Here is a 23,695-nt window from a genome sequence, read left to right as displayed (position 1 = left end):
AACTGGCTACCTGAAACCACTAACACAAATTACATAATTTGTTTTTGAACACTCGAACGAAGCTATTCCCGTTTACAATCACTAGTCTGAGGGATGAACCACCAATTTATACAGCCATTAAATCGGAATTTATTTGATATCTATGACTAAGAGGATAAAATCGATTTGGTAAACTGTGGTGTGGCTGTATCTGCATTTTCTGAATGAAATAAAGTCTGCTCAATCACTGCTTCAGTCTTACTACTGGCTATTACGTAACTGTAGATGTCTCCTTGAGAAAATAACACTCTACATGTCGTCTTTATAAATAACAGCGACTTTATCTTCATGAAGCAGTAAAGCAGTAAGTAAATAGAGCCACACACACACACACATACACACGCACAGGCTGCGGCTGCTCTTACCGCATCACAGGGAAGTGCTGCATCGGCTCGGCCGATTTGGGGAAGCGACAGAACAAATGCATCGGATGTGGCTGGAGGCTGAGGTAAACTGAGACTAAACTTCATTTTCGGATCAAGAAGATACGGCTTAGTATCGCTGCCGCCAACCAACCCTTTTACGTGAGAAATGTGTATGTGGTTCGGCCATCGGATGTAACGCTGGCTGTCAGGCAGCGGCGCCGGACAGACTGATGCTGCCTCAGTTTACCGTAGCAGCTCTACAATACAGGCACAGCAACCAAGCACTGCCCATTCACTGCACACAGAGACACACACACTCAGGAGTACTGCCCATTCACTGAATAACAAAATGTAAACACACACTGAAAATATATTGGATTTACTCATTTTTTTATTTAATTCATTTTTTTTTATTTCACCACGTTTCTTCCACAATGAATATAGCATATGATTCTTTAATTATTGTTACACGTAATGTGTATCATTGCAAAGGTTAATCTGTGCTCTGGACATTTACATATTTTATGACCTATTTTGTGCCATGCAAGGTCTTTTTATAATAAGTCAGTACCCTGATTTATATCCTATTGCTAGGACCAGACGGAATCTGCGGACGTTTTTTGCTATTTCTGCGGGAATTTTGGTAAAAATTTGCAGATTTCTGCGGAATTATTTTTGGGATATCCAGTGGAGTATCATAACTAATACCTTAATATATTAAATAAAAAGTAATAAATTACTGAATAAAAACGGAATAAATTCAGATTTACACATTTACTCAAGTAAATAAACAGAAGTAATGATGGGCTGAAAATCTGCAGAAATCTGCGGAATTCTGCGGAAAATCTGCGGAAATCTGTGGAATTCTGCGCGCGCAGACCTATTGCTTCACATGCTTCACATGCTTTTAATTGTAGTGCAGGCTACAAATCCTGTTGCACATATGCTTGCAAATGTTTTAAAAATATATATTTGTGATATTTCAATTGCCTATTATTAATCTAAATGTTGGCTAAAATAAATATTAAAAAGATAACAGGGTTTTGTAAAGTGCGTAAAAGCTGATACACCAGGTCGCTATGAATTGCAGTTCAATCATAGGAATTATAATACATATAGGCTGTGTGTGTGTGAATATACCCCTGTGTGCTACCACTGTAAGTTACCGTATTGTTTTCTGTTTTCTTACTATTTCTATCTCATTTTGTACTGTTGTTTAAATGTTATAATTTCTTTACTATGAAAGAAAATAAAGGATGACAGCAAAAAGCTGAATTCGAATTTAAAACGACAGTTCACACGAAAACAAAAATAAGTTTTAAACCTTTATGAGTTTCTTTCTTCAGTTTCTGTTTCTATTTTGAAAAAAATGGCCTTTCATAATAGGAAAATGATATGGAAGTACCCTCAACCAGCATTCCTCAAAATAACCTATTTTGTTTTTTCACAGAAGAACGAAACTCTTTGCCTGTTGTGACCTTGATCATCTCTTCTTCAGTCTCTTCCACCGTTTATTATTTTTAACATAACCAAGGAATTTCCAGAGATGTTTATTCAGGTTTATATCAGGACTCTGGGCTGCCATTTCATTATTTGAATGTTCTCAGCTTCAAGATGCTGATTTATCTGATTTGATGTACTTGGAGTTGACGGTCCTGCATGAAAATTGCTTACAGATTGGGTGATGAATGCTGGGAAGGAACCACTGAAGCTCTTTCCCATCTGACCCATCAGTCCATTAGTTCTAGCTGCAAAGTTGTACTGATTGATCATTAAAATTCTCTACATAATCACCACAAAATGTTCATCCAGGTTTATATCAGGACTCTGGACTGCCATTTCATTATTTGAATGTTTCCTGATTGAGTGAGTGAATCCTTTGATTATACACATTTAGTTCCTGTTTTTAATCAGACAGTTTTTTTCTTTATTTCTTGTTAGTGCCAACTGGAAAAACATTTGAGCAATAACACTTTGGAATTTTATCTTCAGCTTTGACCGTTTATGAATCTGGGCTCGCCACAGCGGAACGAACCGCCAACTCATCTAACGTATGTTTCACGCAGCAAATGCCCTTCCAGCTGCAACCCTTCACTGGGAAACATCCATACATACTCCCCCACACACACCACGGATAATTTAGCCTACCCAATTCTCCTATACCACATATTTTTGGACTTGTTGGGGAAACCAGCAAACTCCACACAGAAATGTCAACTGACCCAGCCGGGGCTTAAACCAGCAACCTTCTAGCTGTGAGGCGATCGTGCTATCCACTGCGCCACCGTGCTGCCCCCATGAATAATCTTGTAAAGCTTTTATTAACTACAGTTCAACATGAACTAATGCATTAATAAAATCCAAAGTTGTGCTTCTTAACATTAGTTAATGCACCATGAATTATTATGAATTATTTAACTTAAATAACATTGACTGATGTTAACAACATAGGCTAATTCTGAAAAGGTACCCCTACCTATGTACATTTCTGGAGATTACGAATTATGTAGCTGTAACCCTGCCGGTCCTACATCACCCATCACGCCCCGAGCTGGCATTGATCCGGCGACCTTCCGCATGGGAGTCGGATGCTCTAACAAGGAGGCTAAAAACCATGGCCTCTGTTGCTAGAGCACCTTTAGAAGTCAGAGGATAGAGGTTTACCTGCACAGCACTGCACTAGCTGGCCTCTGTTACATAGCCAGAAGTACGTATGGCAGCATTTCGCCTTTAAAACGAAAACTACGAGGCAGTATTACACCTATCCTTTTAGTGCTTACCATCTGACTGCTTACCTCCATGTGGACAGCTTTTCTTATGTTAGCAGTTTGTCCTGTAGCTCGCCGTGTACGTCGGCGGACTTGAGATGCAGAGAGGGGTTGATCACAATGACAGGGTTTAAGTCCGGCGAAGAACAGTTCCAGAAAGCAGGTAAGACAAAAACAAAAGCTAAAAAAATAAATAAAATAAACAAGTAAATAACAGGGTGAAAATGTGGTAAAATTTGAAAATGTGGTTAAAATCAGACGAGGGCTTTTCTTTTTCTGGATTGCTTTTAAAACACTGTTGGTTGGGTTTAGGGAAGTGGCTGGGCGCTGTCAATTGGTGCTTTTTAAAACCCTATTGGTTGGGTTTAGGGAAGGAGGAGGGTGGGTCAGTCGATCGTTCAGTCAGTCAGTCAGTCAACAGAGGCCTCTAGTGGATTTACACGAGAAGAGCAGGCGACTCGCGAGAGAAATTAGCAATCTCAAAAAGCATACAATGCGACCTCTGGCGGATTTACAGTACGAAAACTGCACAAAAGAAAAAACCATAGCTCCTGGGCGTATTCAACACTCTCGAGAAGTGTATATAGGGGTACGTAATCAAAACGAGCATGGATTGAATGTTAACAAAGACATGTAAGTGGGAAGGAGAACAGAAACTTGACAAGCAGCAAACATAAACAAGCACCAGACCACCAAACCAAACTTCAGCTGGTGAAGAGGAAAAAGGCATTGTAAAGTCAGGCAAAGGTAAAAGCCAGAGAGACTTTCAGAATGAAGGTCAACGACAGCCAGAGGTCAAACAAGTACACAGACGAATCTACGGATGAGCCAGAATCCATACCAGGAAAAGCACCAACCAGGTAATCAAGATTCCACTGGCAAAACTAGCAGACGCACAACATCAAAAAGGAACCGACAAGACCAGATGAACAAGACTGACAGGAAGACAAAGCATGCCATCGAGAGTTAGGCTTCCTGCTGCCATGTAAAGGAGGAAAAAATAAAACAAATAAATAAAAGAGCAGACAACCTGTTGAAAGAGGCACACTGTAAAAAAAACGAGCAGACACAAAGAAGTCAAGGCAACAAATATCTATATGTAATTAGGTTTCAACCATTTATTTTAGGTTATACATAGTTTAATGTGGATATGTGATTGATGTAAGTTGAGATGACTAGAAAAGTTAATTTGAGTCCTCTCAGAAAATGAAGGCAGCAAGAATGTTTGGTACAGTGCGTTCAAATATTCAATTCAATTCATCTTTATTTCTATAGCGCTTTTACAATGTACGTGTCAAAGCAGCTTCACATAGAAGGTTATAGTGAATTGAAACGGTGTCTGTTCAGTTTTATTATTATTAAGGATATTTTTTTAATTATTAAGGATTTTTTGTCAGGAATGTATTTCAGGATTGTTGTTGCTCAACCTGTTACCTTTGAGAACAGATAATTGCATGCCAAAACACATTTAAATATTCATTTAGCTTATGAAAGCACCTTTTGATTGGAAGACAGAAATTCCCTTGTATTGCAGGTTCTGCCTCTTGTTTTAGTGGTTTTGTTCACATGTTCTCATATGCTTTCAGATAAGGGAAGTGAGGAAAGGTCATAGTCAACGGTAAAATAAAAACAGACAGACAGATAGAGAGAGAGAGAGAGAGAGAGAGAGAGATTTGCCACCCGATCAGCAAGATTCATTCGACTATAGAGCGCTAACAGTAGCACCTACTAACCAGAGAGTCTGTCACTAGTATTAAAGTGAACATTATGGGTACCGAAGTGAAAGCTACAAGGACAGTAGTGTCTCTTAGAAAGTTTCACATCTCTGAAGAATATGGGTTTATTCTTCCTGAGCCTCTGGTAGGTCATTTCTCTTATACTAATCTGTTTACACATCTGTTTAGTTTTCATAGAGAAACGCTGCTGTTTTTATGCTGTGTACAGCAAAGAAACATTAGTAAAATGTTCATTTATGTATTTACTTATGTACTCTGACTGCACTATTTAGTTTTATTGCTTGTACGTTGATATGATCCAAATCACTGTGTCATTGGGAATGCTTTAAAACAGAAAAAATTAGCTTTTTTGTTGAAAATAATGCGATTTCTTTGTAGGACTGGGCTGTGTAGCTACACAATAAAAAAAAATCCTGGTTGCCTTAAATCTTTTTAGCTGAATCAAATAATATTGTGAGTCCATTAAACTTATATTAAATTGAACTGACTTAAAACAGTGTGTGTAACTTAAAAAATTAAGTTAGGACATGATTACCTTAATTATAATGAACTAAAAACATATGTTGTCTTGACTAATTGATCATAGAATTTTTACCGTGTATTAAAAATCTAATGCTTCATATCATTATGAATTCTGTATAATTGAAAATGCCTATTTGTAAAGAAATTGATCAATAAATCATAATAAAGCCAAAAAAAAAAAAGAAAAGATTTAATCATTAATTTAATTATTGTATTTTAATTGACCTACATAGCTTAAAAAGCTTTAAAACAAGAAAGAATAAAGCTGTAAATACAACAACGAAGTTGCATGCTGTAGAGTGTGGGACCTTGGACAGCTCTTCTTTTACTTCACTACTGACAGCATTAAAAAGCATGTCCAATGAATTAATATCACAAAACTTCTTTAGCTTACCCAGCGTTAGGGGTAGCGCATTAAAAGTACATATGCTTGAATAGTTGGCAGTTCATTCCACTGTGGCAACCCTTAAATAAAGGAACTAATCCGAAAGAGAATTAATGAATGAATGTAAAACGATCATTGTCATGACACCTTTTACTTACTGTTCACTTATAAATAAAGTTACAGTAAGACTGACAGTTTGCATTAGAAAGAAACATTAGACTTCGACACTGTTTCCGCTCTCTCTGACCTTTATCTGTTTGCTTTTTAATAGTAAATAGATTAATAAAACACTTTGCTCCTTAGGGACACAAATTTAATGATGGCAAAAGTTCACATTCGAAGAAAAAAACAGCTGACAGATACAGATCTTAGAGTATTAATAGACTTCATTTCAATCATTTTCAATTGCCATTCGTTTTATGTATAGAAATAGTCTAAATTGTTCACCTTCCTGTGAATTTTTCTTTTTTTTTTTTTTTTTACAAATATTTCCCAGAAGAGCAAGGAGTTTTTCCACAGTGTTTCCGATAATATTTTTTTTCATCTGGAGAAAGTCTTATTTATTTTATTTCTGCTAGAATAAAAGCAGTTTTTAACTTTTTATAGCCATTTTAAGGTCAATATTATTAGTCTCCTAAAGCAATATGTGTTTTTGATTGTCTACAGAACAAACCACTGTTATATAATAACTTGCCTAAGTACTTGAAATATGTAACTTGCCTAATTAACCTAGTTAAGCCTTTAAATGTCACTTTAAGCTGAATAGTCTCTTGAAAAATATCTAGTAAAATATTATGTGCTGTCATTATGGCAAAGATAAATTAAATCAGTTATTAGAGATGAGTTATTAAAACTATTATGTTTAGAAATGTGTTGAAAAAAATATATAAACGGGGGGCTATTCATTTAGGAGGGCTAATAATTTTAACTTCAACTGTATAGTCTTCGAATCATTAACCTCAACTCAAGTTTATCTGGGATTATACAGTACATCTCTTTCAATGATTGATGTAAAACGTAAAATCTACCTCAGCATACACACTTTGGACTGTGTAATTTGTCCTTTTTTACTTTGAGAAAACATTAAAAAATGTAATGTACAAAAATATACATGTAAAATATTGTGAACTGATGTAAGCGATTGTATTTTAACTGAAAGAATGTGCACTGAATGTATATTGACGTACTTGCATTAGAGAGTACGAGAGATATTAGATTTTAGAGATATAACTGGGTTATATAACTAGGTTTAGTTAGGTTCAGGGCTAGGGTCCATAGTTATTACCCAATTTATGTAGTGACTATGTAGAACTTTAACCCTGCTTCTTATTTGTGAACTACACTGCTGGTCTTAGGCGGTCAAAAAGAGATAAATGCTTGTAAAATATCTGCAGTTTTTTTTTCAGTACAATCAATCAAATTTGATTTTGTCTAATCATATTTTTTCTCTTTTATTTTTAATTTTGAGAGGGTTTTGTGGTAGTAATTAATATTTATGCAGTAATTAACATTCATTTTCCTCCAGTTAAAAACAATGAAATTTAATTTAATTTAATTTAATTTAATTTAATTTAATTTAATTTAATTTTTTATTTATTTTTATTATTGCAATATATCCAGTTAAAATAGGACCCCTTGCATTCAGTTTGCATTCAAAATACAATTTGGGGAAGGCAAAATAGCGGCATTGTATTGTATAAAAAACATTCAGACAATCTAAAAGACTTCCTTTTGACAAGTTTTAGATATTTTTAGTTTGAAAAGGGGATTTGAAGTTTAAATATTTGTATCACTACAGTAAAAAACTGTACAAATTGCTATAAAGAGACTACACAAAAACCATAACATTTTGTAGAATTCAAAATTTAGTTTAGTAATTTGTTCAATGAACAGTAACATACTTTAAAAATGAGTAAAAATGATGAACACAAAACAATAATATTAAACAACACAGACATCAGTTATGAAGAACAAACAAGCCTTTAGGCAAATGTTGTTCAACTATAAGAATTTTCAATATAGATTATATATTGAGACAGAGTGTCTTAGTGTCCCACCAGTAACAATATAAAGCCATATTGCACTGCTACAAGTGTGATATTGCGTTTATACAACAGTTTGACGGCATAATCGTGTATATAAAAAAGAAAATCAAACACGGAGAGTCTTAAAACCCTATTGTAAGAGGAACTACTTTCTTCGGCCATTCTTTCATATCTGCAGCTTACGTCAAAACAGCAGAATTAGTTACTAATTCACCAACGTCACTTTAGAACTAGTATTTGAATGATTCTCTAGCGTAATGTCTAAAAGGGATGACTGATTTTGCTCACATTTCAAGATTATAAGTATGAACGTCATGAAACGCCATCAGTCTAATGCCAGCAATCGGGAGATAATTAACCCCAAAGAAGTCAAAGTAAAGCAAACACTAGCAGATTACTCAGGTATAAATACAGCACTACAACATACAAAACAGAGAGGTTGACTTAGAATGTCATTTACCTGTTTTAGTATAACGATTTGTTCAGCTGTAATTTGACCAATGAAAAGACAGCAATCTGAACAACTTCATTCTCTTTAAAAACAAAACTCACAAGTACATTATGTTGTCCAACAGCTGCAATATTTGTCAAACTGTAGTGAGTTTATTGATCTGGGTAAAAAGGGTAAAAGGCTGTATGAGTGCTGTGATTGCAGAATACTATCAGCCAATCAGATTCGAGTTCTGTTTACATCGAATGTTCATATTTGTACCTATTTCCCATTCATTTCCTATGGAAGTCAATTTTGTCTGCTAAGACCACAAGTGTGACTTTTTTTTTTTTTACAACCACTTAGCATGCTCAAATCATGGCCTCAAATTTTTTTTTATAAGTTCACATACTGAATGCCAAAAAAAAAAAAAAAATTTGTATTTTAGACCACGTAGATGATTCTGTGATCTGTGAAAAGCCAAACTTTTTTTGATAAAAAATGACAGAAGACAAACAGAGGATTTAAAAAAAAGTCTACCAAATAAATCTTCATTAATATATTAGGATACATACTGTAGACTCAGAAATAAAGGTATAAAATCTGTTACTGTGGTGGTATATTTTCACATGGGTGCACTTTAAGATACCTTTAAGGACCTGTTAGGAACAAATGTACTGTACCTTTTAAAAAGGTACCGCCCCAGTGACAGATTTTGTACCTTCATTTCTGTAAGTGTGTGTTATGGACACGTCTTATATTTACACTTCCACGTTATTTTTCAGATGGATCTGCCTGTTTACTACAAACCCTGGATGGACATTGGCCGAAATGTGACGGAACTCATCTCTTCCCATTCGCTACGCCTCAGAATTCACAATGTATGATCTTTCATAAGACCAAAAACCAAGTAACGTTTTGCATTTACATTTAAAATATGACCACTGTCTATCATTATGTCTTTTGGATTGTTTACATATTACTTCACTTAAACTGCTTCCTTTTAATATTTAATGTGGTATTTTAAGAGGAAGTACATCTCTAAAAATAGAATGGGGGAAATGAGTATTAAACACATCATCACTTTTCTTAGAAAACATATTTCTAAAGGTGCTGTTGGCTCGGAAGTTTTCAGTGGATGTTGGTAACAAGTAAATAAATTCATATATGCAAAGTAAACAAAACGAATTAGTTTACAAATTAAGTTACTGTATGTGAAATAAAATGAAACGACGCAGGGAAAGAGTATTGAACACATGAAGAAAGGGAGGTGTAGAAAGCCAGTGGAAGCCCAGACAGCAGCTGAAATCTCTCAGTGCTTATTCAGCAACCCTCTGCCTTTTCTCAGTGTAAGTAAATATCAGCTGCTTACGTCCAACATCTACATTAGGAGGATGAAGATGGAGCTAGGGTGGACATTTCAGAAAGACAAGGATCCAAAACAGCCAAAGAAACTCTCAAACGCTTTCATTTGCTTATATTTGATAGACGAGACCCGCAGAACCATCAAGATATTTACACTCTGCTGAAGTCTTTGAGAAACTCACACCCGAGCCATGCATGTGACTTCATTCTCCATATGAGATTCGTCTTTAAGCTGCAGCGATATAAAAGCCTGTATATAAAGTGTTTAAATACGTTTCAGTAGTTCAGCTCTTCGTCCTTGTGTCATTCCATTGTTATTACACCTAACTCATTCATTCATTTTCTCAGCTTAGCACGTTTATTAATCTAGGGTCGCCATTGCGGACTGGACCACCAACTTATATAGCATATGTTTTATGCCCTTTCAGCTGCAACCCATCCCTGGGAAACACCCATACACTGTCATTCACACTCTCACACTATGGACAATTTAGCCTACCTAATTCACCTATACCACATGTCTTTGGACTTGTGGGGTAAACCAGAGCACCTTGAGGAAACCCATGCGAACATAGGGAGAACATGCAAACTCCACACAGAAACGCCAACTGAAGCCGAGGCTCGAACCAGCAACCTTATTGCTGTGAAGCGAACATGCTACCCACTGCTCCACCGGGCAGCCCTCCTCTTTCAGATTTGTTTTGGTCTGTTTTATTTTAATGTTTGCATTGTTTGGGTTTTTACCAAAATCTGGTTTAATTCCATGTCAACAGCTCCTTAAGAAATATTATGCCCAGGATAAACCATGATGTGTTCAATACTATTCCCTCGTCGGATATCTCATCTGTTTCATCCTAACAGATTCAAGTTATGCAAAAATAACATCATTATAAAATATATGATAATTATAGTATAAAACAGTACTAAGTATGAATTATGAGATAATTAATACAAACACTGGTTCAAATGTAATTAATTATAGCTGCAAAATGAAAATTTACTTCTATTTCAAATTGTTTATGAATAGCTGGGAAAATCCAAATAACTGCAGTATATGCATGAATTCTGTTATGCTCTTCATTTTGTTCTACAATTATTATTTTTGATTATAACTGTAACAAATTAAATAATTAAAACTTATTAAAACTTAGTTTGCTGTTAAAATTATAACATAAATCCAACGAAAATGCATTTTTTTGTGTCACATGCCACCATGCTTAATTATTTATTTATTTATTTTTTACAGCATTTTGTTAAACATTATTATATTAACATGTAATTTATAGTTCATTCTACTCTGGCGAAAAAAAAGTAAATAAATAAAATAAAAATAAATAAATAAATAAAAAACAGCACTGTAAAAAGCCAGTAGTTAACTATACTTAAAAAAGTGAGTAAACCTGTTGCTTTTAAAGCAATTAGTTGACTTTACTTAAATATGAGCGTAAACTTGTTGCTTTTAAGGCGTTTAGTTGACTTTACTTAAAAAAGTGAGTAAACTTGTTGCTTTTAAGGCGTTTAGTTGACTTTACTTAAAAAAGTGAGTAAACTTGTTGCTTTTAAGGCAATTAGTTGACTTTACTTAAATAGTGAGTAAACCTGTTGCTTTTAAAGCAATTAGTTGACTTTACTTAAATATGAGCGTAAACTTGTTGCTTTTAAGGCGTTTAGTTGACTTTACTTAAAAAAGTGAGTAAACTTGTTGCTTTTAAGGCAATTAGTTGACTTTACTTAAATAGTGAGTAAACCTGTTGCTTTTAAAGCGATTAGTTGACTTTACTTAAATAGTGAATAAACCTGCTGCTTTTAAAGCGATTAGTTGACTTTACTTAAATATGAGAGTAAACTTGTTGCTCTTAGGGTGATTAATCAATTCATTTATTTTCTTTTTGGCTTAGTATTTTTATTAATCGCCACAGTGGAATGAACTGCCAACTTATCCAGCATATGTTTTTAACGCAGCGGACGCCCTTCCAGCTGCAACCTATCACTGGGAAACATTCATACACTCTCATTCACACACATACATTTTAGCTTATACCCAATTCACCTGTACCGCATGTTTTTGGACTTGTGGGAGCACTCGGAGGAAACCCATGCAGCCACGGGGAGAACATGCAAACTCCACACAGAAATGCCAATGATTACTTAAAAAAGAGAGTAAATCCGTTGCCTTTAAAACAATTAGTTGACTTTACTTAAAAAGGCGAGTAAACCTGTCGCCTTAAAACCAAATAAACAATTTCTGTGCATAATTATGAAAATTAAGTCAACCTAACCATTCCAAAACGGATTAACTAGCGTTTTAAAGTAAAGTCAACTTGTGGCTTTTAACGTAAAGGAATTACTCACCTTTTTAAGTTAATTAACGAATCGCTTTTTACAGTGACTGAATAGGTCAAAATAAAGTGTATGATATTCATATATTCTAGAGCTTGGTAATAGTTGTATGTGTTTTTTCTATCTCAGATGCCTCTGTTGACGACTGATTTGCTGCGAACCCATCGTGAGCTGCGATTGGCTCATCTGACATTGAGCGTAATGGCTATGGGTTACGTATGGCAGGAGGGAGAAAAAGAAACCGTAAAAGTACAATGACTTTAAATGCTATTCAGACCACTAATGGTCCCGAAGCACAAAAGGGAACTTGTCTAACTGCACATGTGTGTTCTGATCTTCCAGATGCTTCCGCAGACTCTTTCTGTACCGTTCTGTGACGTTTCTCGGAGATTGGGTCTGCCACCAATCCTAATCCATGCCGACACAGTGCTTGCCAACTGGAAGAAAACAGATCCAAATGGGTAAATAAATTATATGATTTTAAAGGGGACCTATTATGCAAAAAATCACTTTTATAAGGGGTTTAAATACAGTCGTGTGGCAACAGTCTGTGAGCATAACTCTTATTCTACAAAATTTGATTAAAACTTGATAAAAGCAGTCTGCAGAAATGCTTTGATTGACATTCTTCCATTGTACGTGTCATCAGAGGGAGAAAGCCCCGCCCATTAGTGACCATCTCTTCCCCATTATCCCACCCAGGCTCATTCTGGAAACGTAGTCCCGCGGACGTTTCTGGAGACAGCAAAATACGTCCCGGGAGGTACATATTTGTGCAGTTTTTGTTTTCGCGAATCCGCCAGAGGCCGATGTGTGCTCTTTTTTGCATCTCAAACGTCTCTCGCGAGTACTGTTCGCGCCCACGCTTTTCTCGTTTAAAGCTGCTGGAGGCCGCTGTTGAGTGACCGTCTGTCCGACTGACTAAATGACTGAATGATTGACTGGACGACCAGCCATTCGGCCGACCCATCCTCCTCCTCCTTCCCTAAACCCAACTGGTTTTACCAATTGACCTGCCCGCCCGCTTGCTTCCCTAAACCCAAGCAACGATTTACAAAAGCCGTCCAGAAAAAGAAAAGCCCTCATCTGATTTTAAACGCGTTTTCACACTGTTGTTTACTCGTTCACTTTATTTTTTGGATTCTGTTTTTGTCTTACCTGATTTCTGTAACTACTCTTCTCCAGACTCGAACCCGGTCGTCGCGGTCAGCTGCCCTCCGGGTCTCCACTCCGCCGACTTACACGACTAGCTAACCGGACAAACTGGCTGCAGCAGGAAAGCCTTCCGCACGGAGGTGAGCTGTCAGCCGGCGAGCGCGAAGAGGAGCGGCGTCACACCGCCCCGTAGCTTTCGTTTAAAAAAACGAAATACAGCCATACGTACCTCCGGTTACATAAATTACCGTCTCCAGGAACGTCTGCGGGACTACGTTTTCAGAATGAACTTGGGTTGCCATTATCATAGGACCTTAGACTTGTGCCATGCAGACACCCAAGCGTTTGTAGCTTTGCCCTTTAAGAAAAGAGCATCTCATTTGAATTTAAAGTGACCAATTGAGTTATAAAGCACTATTTGTGCGATATTTTGAGCTGAAACTTTAAATTAATAAATTACGACAGATTTTTCATTTATCAGGGTGAACCAATTGCTAAGAGCGAGTTTTGAAAGATTACAACTGTAGTAACAATATGCACCAGCAGGGGCTAACTACAAAGTATAATTTAGCAAACTTCCCCAAACTTTACTGTAAGATGACCAGATTTTCTTGTCTTGCGGGGACAGTCTCGCATTTTGTTGTCAGTTCCTCAATCCTTGACTGCAGCTTTTATTAATTGAAAACAGATATGCTTATGGTAAATAAATGTTTCCTTCCCATGTTTTGTATTTCAAAAGTAACATTTCTATGCTAGTTTGACCACTGAAGCAGATAAAAGTCTCTGCTTTGCTTCCCTGAAATCTTGCCATCATATTAGCTACGTATTACAAAAATACAATATACAGATAAATCAAATTATAATCGGCCTAGTGTGCTGCTGGTCCTCTGCAAGACACCTGAAGTCCTCTATAAGACCCCAAAATGTAGCCTTTCTGCGTGTAAGGCGAAGCTGTAATGCATCGAGCTTCCAAAAACAAACAACACTTCAAATAAGAAAAAAGCCCAATGCAAAACCCAATCCAACAAACAGATAAAATTAAAGTGGATGATGGGCTTATGTGTAAATAAATCGGTAACACTTTACAATAAGGTTCATTAGTAAATGCATTTACTTACTTCATGAATTAATCATGAACAGCACATGAACAGCATTTATTAATCATGATTGAACATTTACTAATGCATTATTAACATCCAAGTCCATGCTTCTTAACATTAGTTAATGCACCACGAGTTAACATGAGCTAACAATGAACTACTGTATTTTCATTAACTACCGTTAACTAACATGAACAAATACAGTAGTAAATGTATTGTTCATTGTTTGTTCATGTTAGTAAATACATTAATTAACGATAACTAATAAACCTTATTGTAAACTGTGACCGTTAAATCAGCTATGTTGCAGATGTGACTTGTATATTATTAAGTACTAACTGTTTATGGTATGTTTTCTTTTTCATATACAACTGGATCCTGATTTTCCACAGTCCCTTCACCATGGAGTAAGTACTACTTTCGATGAATTAATTGTTAAATGTAATGTTATTCATTGTTAAAACCAGCAGAGGGAGCCATATCATAATATACAACGTGAAATATGTGGGGGGGAAAATAAACTAAAAACTCTCTAGACTGGTCAGATCCTTCATTGCAGCATCTGATCAATAAATTGCATTAAATCAAAGAGCAAGACAAAATATTTGTATTTGTGAAGCATATTTTGTAAGCTTTGTAGTTAATTTGTTTATGTGGCGTTAATGTAAGGAATCTGGAGCTGTTGCTGTCGTTGCCTGGAGGTCAAAGTTTAAGAGGATTTTTTCTGGTCACGCTATTGGTGGAGCTGGCGGCCGTTCCTGGTCTGAAGGTCAGACACCTTTACAAAAAAATACAAGACAGAACACAGAAGATAATCTATTATTAATTCAAGTCAAAATTATTAGCCCTCCGGTTCAATTTGAATTGGATTTAAACGTTTTTTTCAACACATTTCTAAACATGATATTTGAATCACTCATTTCTAATAACCTTTTATTCCTAAAAATCTTTTATCTTTGCCATGATTACATCCATTATATTTGACTAGATAATTTTCAAGATCGGCTACTAGTATTCAGCTCAAAGTGACACTTAAATGCTTAACTACTAGGTTAAGTTTAATTAGGGAAGTCATTGGTTTGTTCTGTATATATATATATATATATATATATATATATATTCATTTTCTTGTCGGCTTAGTCCCTTTATCAATCCGGGGTCGCCACAGCGGAACGAACCACCAACCCAGCGGATGCCCTTCCAGCCGCAACCCATCTCTGGGAAATATATATATATATATATATATATATATATATATATATATATATATATATATATATATATATATATATATATATATATATATATATATATCTACAGGGGGTAAATTATGACAGATTTTTCATTTTTTGGGGTGAACCAATTGAGCTTTGATCGATTACAACTGTAGTAACAATATATACCAGCAGGGGCTACCTATAATTTAGCATACGTCCCCAAACTTTATTGTAAGATGACCAGATTTTCTTGTTTTGCGGGGACAGTCTCACGTTTTGTTGTCATTTCCTCAATCCTTTGTATGTCATCATATATTATAACTATTTTTGACAATTTTAAGGCTCTTTTACGCCAAAAGTGAAATGTGAAGTGAATAAAAAAGCTAATGTAAATTCTTGTCAGTTTTTTTGTTTTTTGGAAGACGAAACTTTTATTAATATTCATTAAACATTAATGTTTTACTCTACTAGTAACTGGAATCTAATGTTACTTGTTAAATGCAATGCATGTGAAAAAAATGGCGTTTCCGATTGAAAACTTTGCAAATTGTTTTCAGTGCAAAAATCCAAAACTTAAAACAAGCCATTTACTTTTAATGAAAATGTATTAACTCCTTGTTAAGATAGGTCTCAGATAACGTGGTTAGCTATTAAAATCAGAAAAAAGTAGCCTAATTAAAATAAATAAATTAAAAAATTATTCAAGAAAGTTTTTTCTTGTTTTTTTTTGCTACTAAAATGTCTTTAATTAATTAATGTCTTTGATTAAACTGAATTAACTTTTCTTTTCAACTAAAACATATTGCTTAAGTGATTAAATATTGCACTCACAGCAAAAAGGTCCCCAGCTAGCAAAGAATTCTGGCCCAGATTTGGCATTAAGCTGGCACAGCAGGCATTCATTCAGCATTGGTATATAGCATGCGGGCTAAACATGAGCCGGGCTTCAGGCAGCACACAATACTTGAGCCGGATGTAAAATGTAGCATTTGGCCCAGATGTTAATAATTTATAATGTGGGCCATGTAAGTTTGGCCTATCTTGACCCACATATAAAATAAATGTTTATTATTTTCGAATAATAAAATTCTACCAATCAGGTTGCTTCGAGAAAAAGCATGCCTATAGTGCGTATACGGCACAATGCTTCATCTGTTTATCAATTTCATTGCAGTCGTGACTCGTGACACACCAACATATCTGGCCCAATTATGGGTTATTGACTTGCACCCAGATATGGTCCGTGTTTGGCTCTTGTTTGGAAGCCAGACTTGGTCCACTACCGTAAATCACTAAGACATGTGGGCCAAGCAAAAGCTGATTGTGTGGGCCAGAGCTGGGCAAGAGAAATTTTGCTATGTGGGTCACTGGTTCAAGTCCCGGCTGGGCTAGTTGGCATTTCATTGTGGACATATTTTCCCCATGTTGGCCTGGGTTTTCATCCGAGTGCTATGGTTTCCCCCACAGTCCAAACACATGCGCTATAGGTGAATTGGATGAACTACATTGGCCAAAATGTATGAGTGCGTGTGTAAATGAAAGAGTATATGGATGTTTCCCAGAACTGGGTTGTGGCTGGAAGGGCATCCGCCCTGTAAAACATAAGCTTTAATAGTTGGTGGTTCATTCCACTGTGGATTAATGAATAATTCCCTGATGAATAATGGACTAAGCCAAAGGAAAATGAATAATTGAATTTTCCTTGTAAAATGTAATACAGTTTTCTCTTCATTAATTAATTTAATCATTCATTCATCCATTTTCTTTTCGGCTTAGTCCCTTTATTAATCCAGGGTCGCCACAGCGGAATGAACCGCCAACTTATCCAGTAAGTTTTTACGCAGCGGATGCCCTTCCAGCCGCAACCCATCTCTAGGAATCATCCACACACATTCACACACACACTCATACACTACGGACAATTTAGTCTACCCAATTCACCTGTACCACATGTCTTTGGACTGTGGGGGAAACCGGAGCACCCGGAGGAAACCCACATGCAAACTCCACACAGAAACGCCAACCGAGCCGAGGTTCGAACCAGCAACCTTTTTGCTGTAAGGCGACAGCATTACTGCGCCACTGCCTCGCCCCTCATTTAATCATCAATCATCACAATCTGTGGTTGCCACAGTGGAATGAACCACCAACATATTTAGCATATGTTTTTTTACCCAGCAGATGCCCTTCCAGCTGCAACCCATCACTGGGAAACACCAATACACACATACACTATGGACAATTAGGTTCACCAATGCAATTCACCTACAGCGATTGTGTTTGGACTGTGGTGGAAACAGGCTTATCCGAAGGAAACCGACGCCGACACAGGGAGAACATGCAAACTCCACAGAAATGCCAAATGACCCAGCCGAGGCTCAAACTAGCGACCTTCTTGCTGTGAGGTGACAGCGTTACCCGCTGCGCCACCGCACCGCTCCAGTTTTTGCTTAATAACTTAAAAAAAAAAGAAAAGTACAGGTTTTTGACTGTATATCACAATAATTCTTGAAAAACATCCAAATTAATTAGTTGCAAATGTCTTTTTTACAGGCTATCATTGATGTCATCAACGGTGTCCATTATAACGACATTGAAAGAGTCACCAAAGCTCTGGATGTGGTCTGTCAGTCCATCGACAGCATGAAACAGGCCCTGAAACGAATGCATGGTAACATTACCACATGACACACACACTGATTATTAATTAACTCATTTAAGCATATTTCGCTTGTCATAGTAAAGTTGGATTTTTTAATTCACTGTATTTTTTGTTCTGTTTATTTTATTTTGTTCCCCAAGTTTTTCCAACACATTTCTAAACATAACTGATTTCTAAAAGCCTTTTATTCCTAATAATCTTTTAGCATAGCCGTGATGACAGCATACTAGTGTTAAGCTTAAAGTGACATTTAAAGGCTTAACTAGGTTAATTAGGGAGAAATTAGGCAAGTATTCTGGTGATTTGTTTTGTAGACAAACACAGTATTACTTAAGGGGGCTAATAAATATTGACCTTAAAAAGTTTTTTAAACCACCGGAAAAGTCCTTACCCCAGGTGGAGGAGTTCAGGTATCTTGGGGTTTTGTTCACAAGTGAGGGAAGGATGGGAACGTGAGATTGACAGGCGGATTGGTGCAGCGGCAGCAGTAATGCAGTCAATGTACTAGTCCGTTGTGGTAAAGAAGGAGCTGAGACGAAAGGCAAAGCTCTCGATTTACCGGAAATCTACAAACCTACTCTCACCTATGGTCATGAGCTGTCGGGAAAGATCTCGGATACAAAGTGGCCAAAATGAGTTCCCTTATAAGGGTGGCAGGGCGCACTCTTATGGATAGGGTGAGAAGCTCTGACACCATGGAGGAGCTTGGAGTAGAGCCGCTGCTCCTCCACATCGATAGAAGTCAGCTGAGGTGGCTCGAGCATCTGTTTTGAATGTCTCCTGGACGCCTACCTAGGGAGGTGTTCCAGGCATGTCCCACCGAGAGGAGGCCTCGGGGAAGACCCAGGACACACTGGAGGGACTTTGTCTCTCGGCTGGCTTGGGAACGCCTCAGGATCCCCCCAAAGGAACTGGAGGAAGTGTCCGGGGAGAGAGAAGTCTGGGGTTCTCTCCTTAGACTGCTGCCCCCACGATCCGGCCCCGGAAAAGCAGCAGAAAATAAATGAATGAATGATTTTTTTAAATTTAAAAAACTGCTTTTATCACAGCCAAAATAAAACAATTAAGAATTTCTCTAGCAGAAAAAAAGGAAATACTGTGAAAATTTCTTTGCTCTGTTAAAGGGCCATGAAACGCCCTCGTTTCAGCAGGGTGTTTTCACACCTCTACTTTGGAAAAAGTCAGAAAAGTGGGCGTGTCCAGCTCTGTTTAGGGGGGAGTGTCGGAGGAACTTAAGAGGGATGGTGTGGGAGTGTCTATTTGGGCATGCGCAAGTTTCAGAGTCAAAACACACACACACACACACACAGGGGAGAAAGTGACTGTGTTTACATGGACATCTGTAGTCGAATTATTTGCCAAATTATTAAATGGTGGACTTTAAGTTCAGTTTGGCTCTTTCATTCAGGGAATTCATTCATGCCCCTCGCGACAAACAAGATATTTGATTCGAGGAGCTGCTCTAAGTGTGTATTTTTCATGCAATGTTTGATACCGCACGGCGAATGAGAGAAAAAAAACCTCTGCATTTCCCGGAAACTTTGATGCAAACGGCAGGTAGCGTCAGAAAGCCGCATGTGTTATTCCGGTCACAAAATGCGGTGAAAATCCTACACGAGGTTAAAGTTTAGTTGTGGTGCTAACATGTTTACACTCGGTGCAATAGTTAGTTCGATACGAACAAACTGAATAAACAAAGAGCACTGGTCACTCACTTACCAAATCTGTAGAGACAGAACAATCACCAGCAACTAGAGCCGCGTCTTTATTAAGAGGAGACTACAAGCGAATCCGGATCTCAGCGTTTGCAGATGAGAACAGCTCTCAGGTAAACAATGTTCCTCCTTAGACACGTAAAGTTATTGTTGTCGAGTGTCGCGTACACTGTTAATCCACACGTGACTCCAGCTGAGCTCTCACAGAGAGAAAATGAAAACAAAACTTCACTGCAGCAAACTATAAAAGCAACACTTCACGCTTTTTTTTCCAACACAACGTGGCATCTCTGTCGTCTAACACTGTGACAGTAATGAATATTAATGAAGTTGCACAATAGAGCGCGCTGATTGGTTTGAACCAAGCCTCACTCATGCATTAATGCAGCACACTGTAAGACGTAATAAGACACACTCTGGCACAGACGTCCAGTCTGCACGCTGGAATACACACTATTATGTCATGACCGTGACGCAGCTTCAAAAATTTGTTTCAAACTGGAAGTACGAATTTGCTTAAAATAACGCAAAAACAACCAATTGACGCTTTTTAGTGAAATATAGGTGTCCTAATAGTGTTTTTAGCAGTGTGGGACACATATACCACTGTCAACAGCTCAAAAAATGTGTTTTGGCGTTTCGTGACCCTTTAAATATAAGTTGGGAAATATTTGAAATAATCACAGGAGGACTTCAAAAGTTTGTCTTACTCTTTCAGAATATGTAGATCCCTCCATATTCTACGGCGTTATAAGGATCTTTCTTTCTGGGTAAGCTGTACTCTAGGGTTGTTATCCTTTAAGTTCCTCTAAATGGATGATATGCTCATCTCTTTCTGCTTGTGGTTGTTAGATGGAAAGATAACCCGTCGATGGCTGAAGGTCTGGTGTATGAAGGAGTTGATGATCAGCCTATGGAGTTTTCTGGAGGCAGTGCAGCACAGAGCAGCATCTTACACTGCCTTGATGAGCTGCTGGGAATCCAACATGAAGGCAACAATGGTAGGAGAATCATCCCTAAATCTGCTCGAGGTTATTATGCACACTGTAAAAATATAGTAGGAAATTAGCAGTTTTCCGTATTTTTATTATTTTCCCCTGTTTATTAATGCTTTTAAATCACATTATGAGACCTCAATCTTTTAAATTTTTTCTTTCTACCTCAAAAAGTGACCTTTTTTGCCATTTTTAATAGTTGTCATTTTTAATCAGGGGTGCCCAAATGTTTGCTTATGATGCGGCAAAAACCAAAGTTGATTGAGGGGGGTGGGCCGAAGGTAAATATTCCATTAAAGCTGCCTTGGTAATTTCCTAATGTATTCACTCATTCATTTTCTTTAGGCTTAGTCCATTTATTTATCAGGAGTCACCACAGTGGAATGAACCGCCAACTTATGCAGCATATGTTTTACACAGTTGATGCCCTTCCAGCTGTAACCCAGTACTGGGAAACACCCATAGACCCACACATTCACACACACTCATACACTACAGCCAATTTAGTTTATTCAGTTCACCTATAGGGCAAGGCAGTGGCGCAGTAGGTAGTGCTGTCACCTCACAGCAAGAAGGTCGCTGGTTCAAACCTCGGCTCAGTTGGTGTTTCTGTGTGGAGTTTGCATGTTCTCCCTGCCTTCGCGTGGGTTTCCTCCGGGTGCTCCGGTTTCTCCCACAGTCCAAAGACATGCGGTACAGGTGAATTGGGTAGACTAAATTGTCCGTAGTGTATGAGTGTGTGAATGTGTGTGTGGATGTTTCCCAGAGATGGGTTGCGGCTGGAAGGGCATCCGCTGCGTAAAAACTTGATGGATAAGTTGGCTGAAGTTAATGGGGCAGATAAGGGAGACATGCAAAATATGTACTGTTGGTGTGCCTCCAGGAACAGAATTGGGAAACAGTAAAGTATAAAATTCATTCATTCGTTCCGTTTAATCCCTTGATTAATCTAGGGTCGCCACAGCGGAATGAACTGCCAAGTATTAAATTTAAAATATATATTTAAATAGAGCAAAATTTAAGAGAAACAAAAAAATGTATAAAATTTTGTTGCAATTTTGTAGCTTGTATTTTTCTCCCAGTATTTTACATAAATTTAAATGTATTATCTTTCTTTTTCTAAAGATGTTCATTGACGACAATATTATTTTAAGAAATATATCTGTTCAATGAAGCCATTTTGTTCAAATACACCAAGATATGACCTACATGTACTGAGAAATGGATACAAATATTAATTTTCATAACTCATTTATGTTGAGCATTGTAAAGTGTACCCAAATATCGCTGATCTCTGTCGATTCTGTGCAATCAGGGGCCTTCTTAAAGAGAATGAGGGACTACATGCCTCCCTCCCATAAGCAATTCATCCAGGAGATCTCCATTTGTCCGTCTCTGCGTGACTTTGTGCTCCAGCAAGCGGATGAGCGTCTGACACATGCGTTTGACAAGTGCGTGGCTGGATTGGTGGAGTTTCGAAACTGCCACATCAACATCGTCACCCGTTTCATCACAATACCAGCGTCCCGTGCCAAACAGCTCCGTGCCAATAAGCAAAATCTGATGGAGGAACTGGACACAATCAGCCGAGCTCCGACAGCGCTGGAGGAAAGAGGAACCGGAGGATCAGGCATCATGACCTTCCTGAAGACTGTGCGAAATGAAACTAAAGACAGCTCCATCTCAGTGTTTACTAACGGAAACCAAGAACCACCAATGGAAGAGATTGAGAAATCTGCGTCTGAGCTCACCATAGAATAAATCCCGTTCACGCTGAGAATGATAATGTGTTAAGGGTAATGCATTACAAGCACGCTGAAAATACATTGGATTTACTCAATTTTAGTCGTTTTTTTAAAGTGGTTTGTTTTTAAGTGGTTGCAAACAATTTATTTTGGTTGAATTTAAACAAACAAGGTCAATTTAATAATGTTCAAATTATTTGTTTGCTTAAATTCAGCTCAAATAAATTGTTTGCAACCACTTACCTTAAAAAAAAAAAGTGGTAAATCCAATAAATAATTTTGTTTTTGTGTAGAAATGCACTGAAATAAAAGTTCTAGGCTGGAACTGAAATTCTGGATGCACTTGTCAGGAAACCAAAACTAAAAATGCTTTGTAATTATTATTTATTATTGTATTAATTGATAAAATATAAAAAATATAATGATATCTGGAAATGAACTGAAATTGAAATTCTAGGCCAGAACAGAAACTCTGGATGAACTCGTCTGGAAACCAGTACTAAAAAATGCTTTGTAATTGTTATTTATTATAGTATTAAGTAATTTTGTACAATTAAATTTTAAATGCAACTCAACAACTTTAATTATATATATATATATATATATATATATATATATATATATATATATATATATATATATATATATATATATACACACACACACACACACACAGCTGAAGTCAGAATTATTAGCCCCCTTCGATTTTTTTTCTTCTTTTTTAAATATTTTGCAAACAATGTTTAACAGAGCAAAGAAATTTTCACAGTGTGTCTGATAATATTTTTTCTTCTGGAAAAAGTCTTATTTGTTTTATTTCGGCTAGAATAAAAGCAAATATTAACTTTATAAACACCATTTTAGGGACAAAATTATTAGCCTTTTTGAGCTATATCTTTTCTCGATCATCTACAGACAAACTATGGTTATACAATAACTTGCCTAATTACCCTAACCTGCCTAGTCAACCTAATTAACCCAGTTAAGGCTTCAAATGTCACTTTAAGCTGTATAGAAGTGTCTTGGAAAAATGTCTAGTCAAATATTATTTACTGTCATCATGGCAGAGATAAAATAAATCAGTTATTAGAAATGAGTTATTAAAACTATT

The 23,695-nt window shown here is 36.9% G+C and overlaps 2 protein-coding genes across 11 annotated transcripts in view; one reads left to right on the top strand and one right to left on the bottom strand.

The window, feature by feature from the left end:
• rhobtb2a (Rho related BTB domain containing 2a) overlaps positions 1-23,695 on the bottom strand; it is a 290,373-nt gene that overhangs the window by 26,458 nt on the left and 240,220 nt on the right. For 3 of the 7 annotated variants that reach the window (XM_073911220.1, XM_073911222.1, XM_073911234.1), the window contains exon 1: positions 405-640. The exons of the other annotated variants lie outside the window; for them this stretch is intronic. In XM_073911220.1, coding sequence (XP_073767321.1) covers positions 405-466 — 62 coding nt within the window. In that variant the 5' untranslated portion in view covers positions 467-640. Of the gene's footprint in view, positions 1-404; positions 641-23,695 lie in introns of those variants that run through there. 7 annotated transcript variants of the gene reach the window in all.
• On the top strand, positions 4,126-23,151 carry ido1 (indoleamine 2,3-dioxygenase 1). 4 transcript variants are annotated; one of them, XM_073909767.1, is made up of 11 exons: positions 4,804-5,032; positions 9,076-9,171; positions 12,125-12,244; positions 12,338-12,456; positions 13,181-13,290; positions 14,643-14,657; positions 14,920-15,019; positions 18,021-18,138; positions 20,563-20,614; positions 20,697-20,845; positions 22,155-23,151. In XM_073909767.1, exons 6-11 carry the CDS (start codon positions 14,653-14,655, stop codon positions 22,598-22,600), a joined length of 870 nt encoding a protein of 289 aa, XP_073765868.1. In that variant the 5' UTR covers positions 4,804-5,032; positions 9,076-9,171; positions 12,125-12,244; positions 12,338-12,456; positions 13,181-13,290; positions 14,643-14,652; the 3' UTR covers positions 22,601-23,151.

The sequence above is a fragment of the Danio rerio genome, chromosome 8 (genome assembly GCF_049306965.1).
Source record: "Danio rerio strain Tuebingen ecotype United States chromosome 8, GRCz12tu, whole genome shotgun sequence".
NCBI classification, from domain to species: Eukaryota; Metazoa; Chordata; class Actinopteri; order Cypriniformes; family Danionidae; genus Danio; species Danio rerio.
The sequence above is the reverse complement of the archived record's forward strand: the minus strand, read 5'-3'. Positions and strand labels throughout refer to the sequence as shown.

Bases quoted from the DNA above. Each gene is read 5' to 3' on its own strand.
- ido1 (XM_073909767.1), top strand. The intron at 18,139-20,562 runs GTAACATTACCA...TTACTCTTTCAG, and splicing joins GGCCCTGAAACGAATGCATG to AATATGTAGATCCCTCCATA. The intron at 20,846-22,154 runs GTAGGAGAATCA...CTGTGCAATCAG, and splicing joins CCAACATGAAGGCAACAATG to GGGCCTTCTTAAAGAGAATG.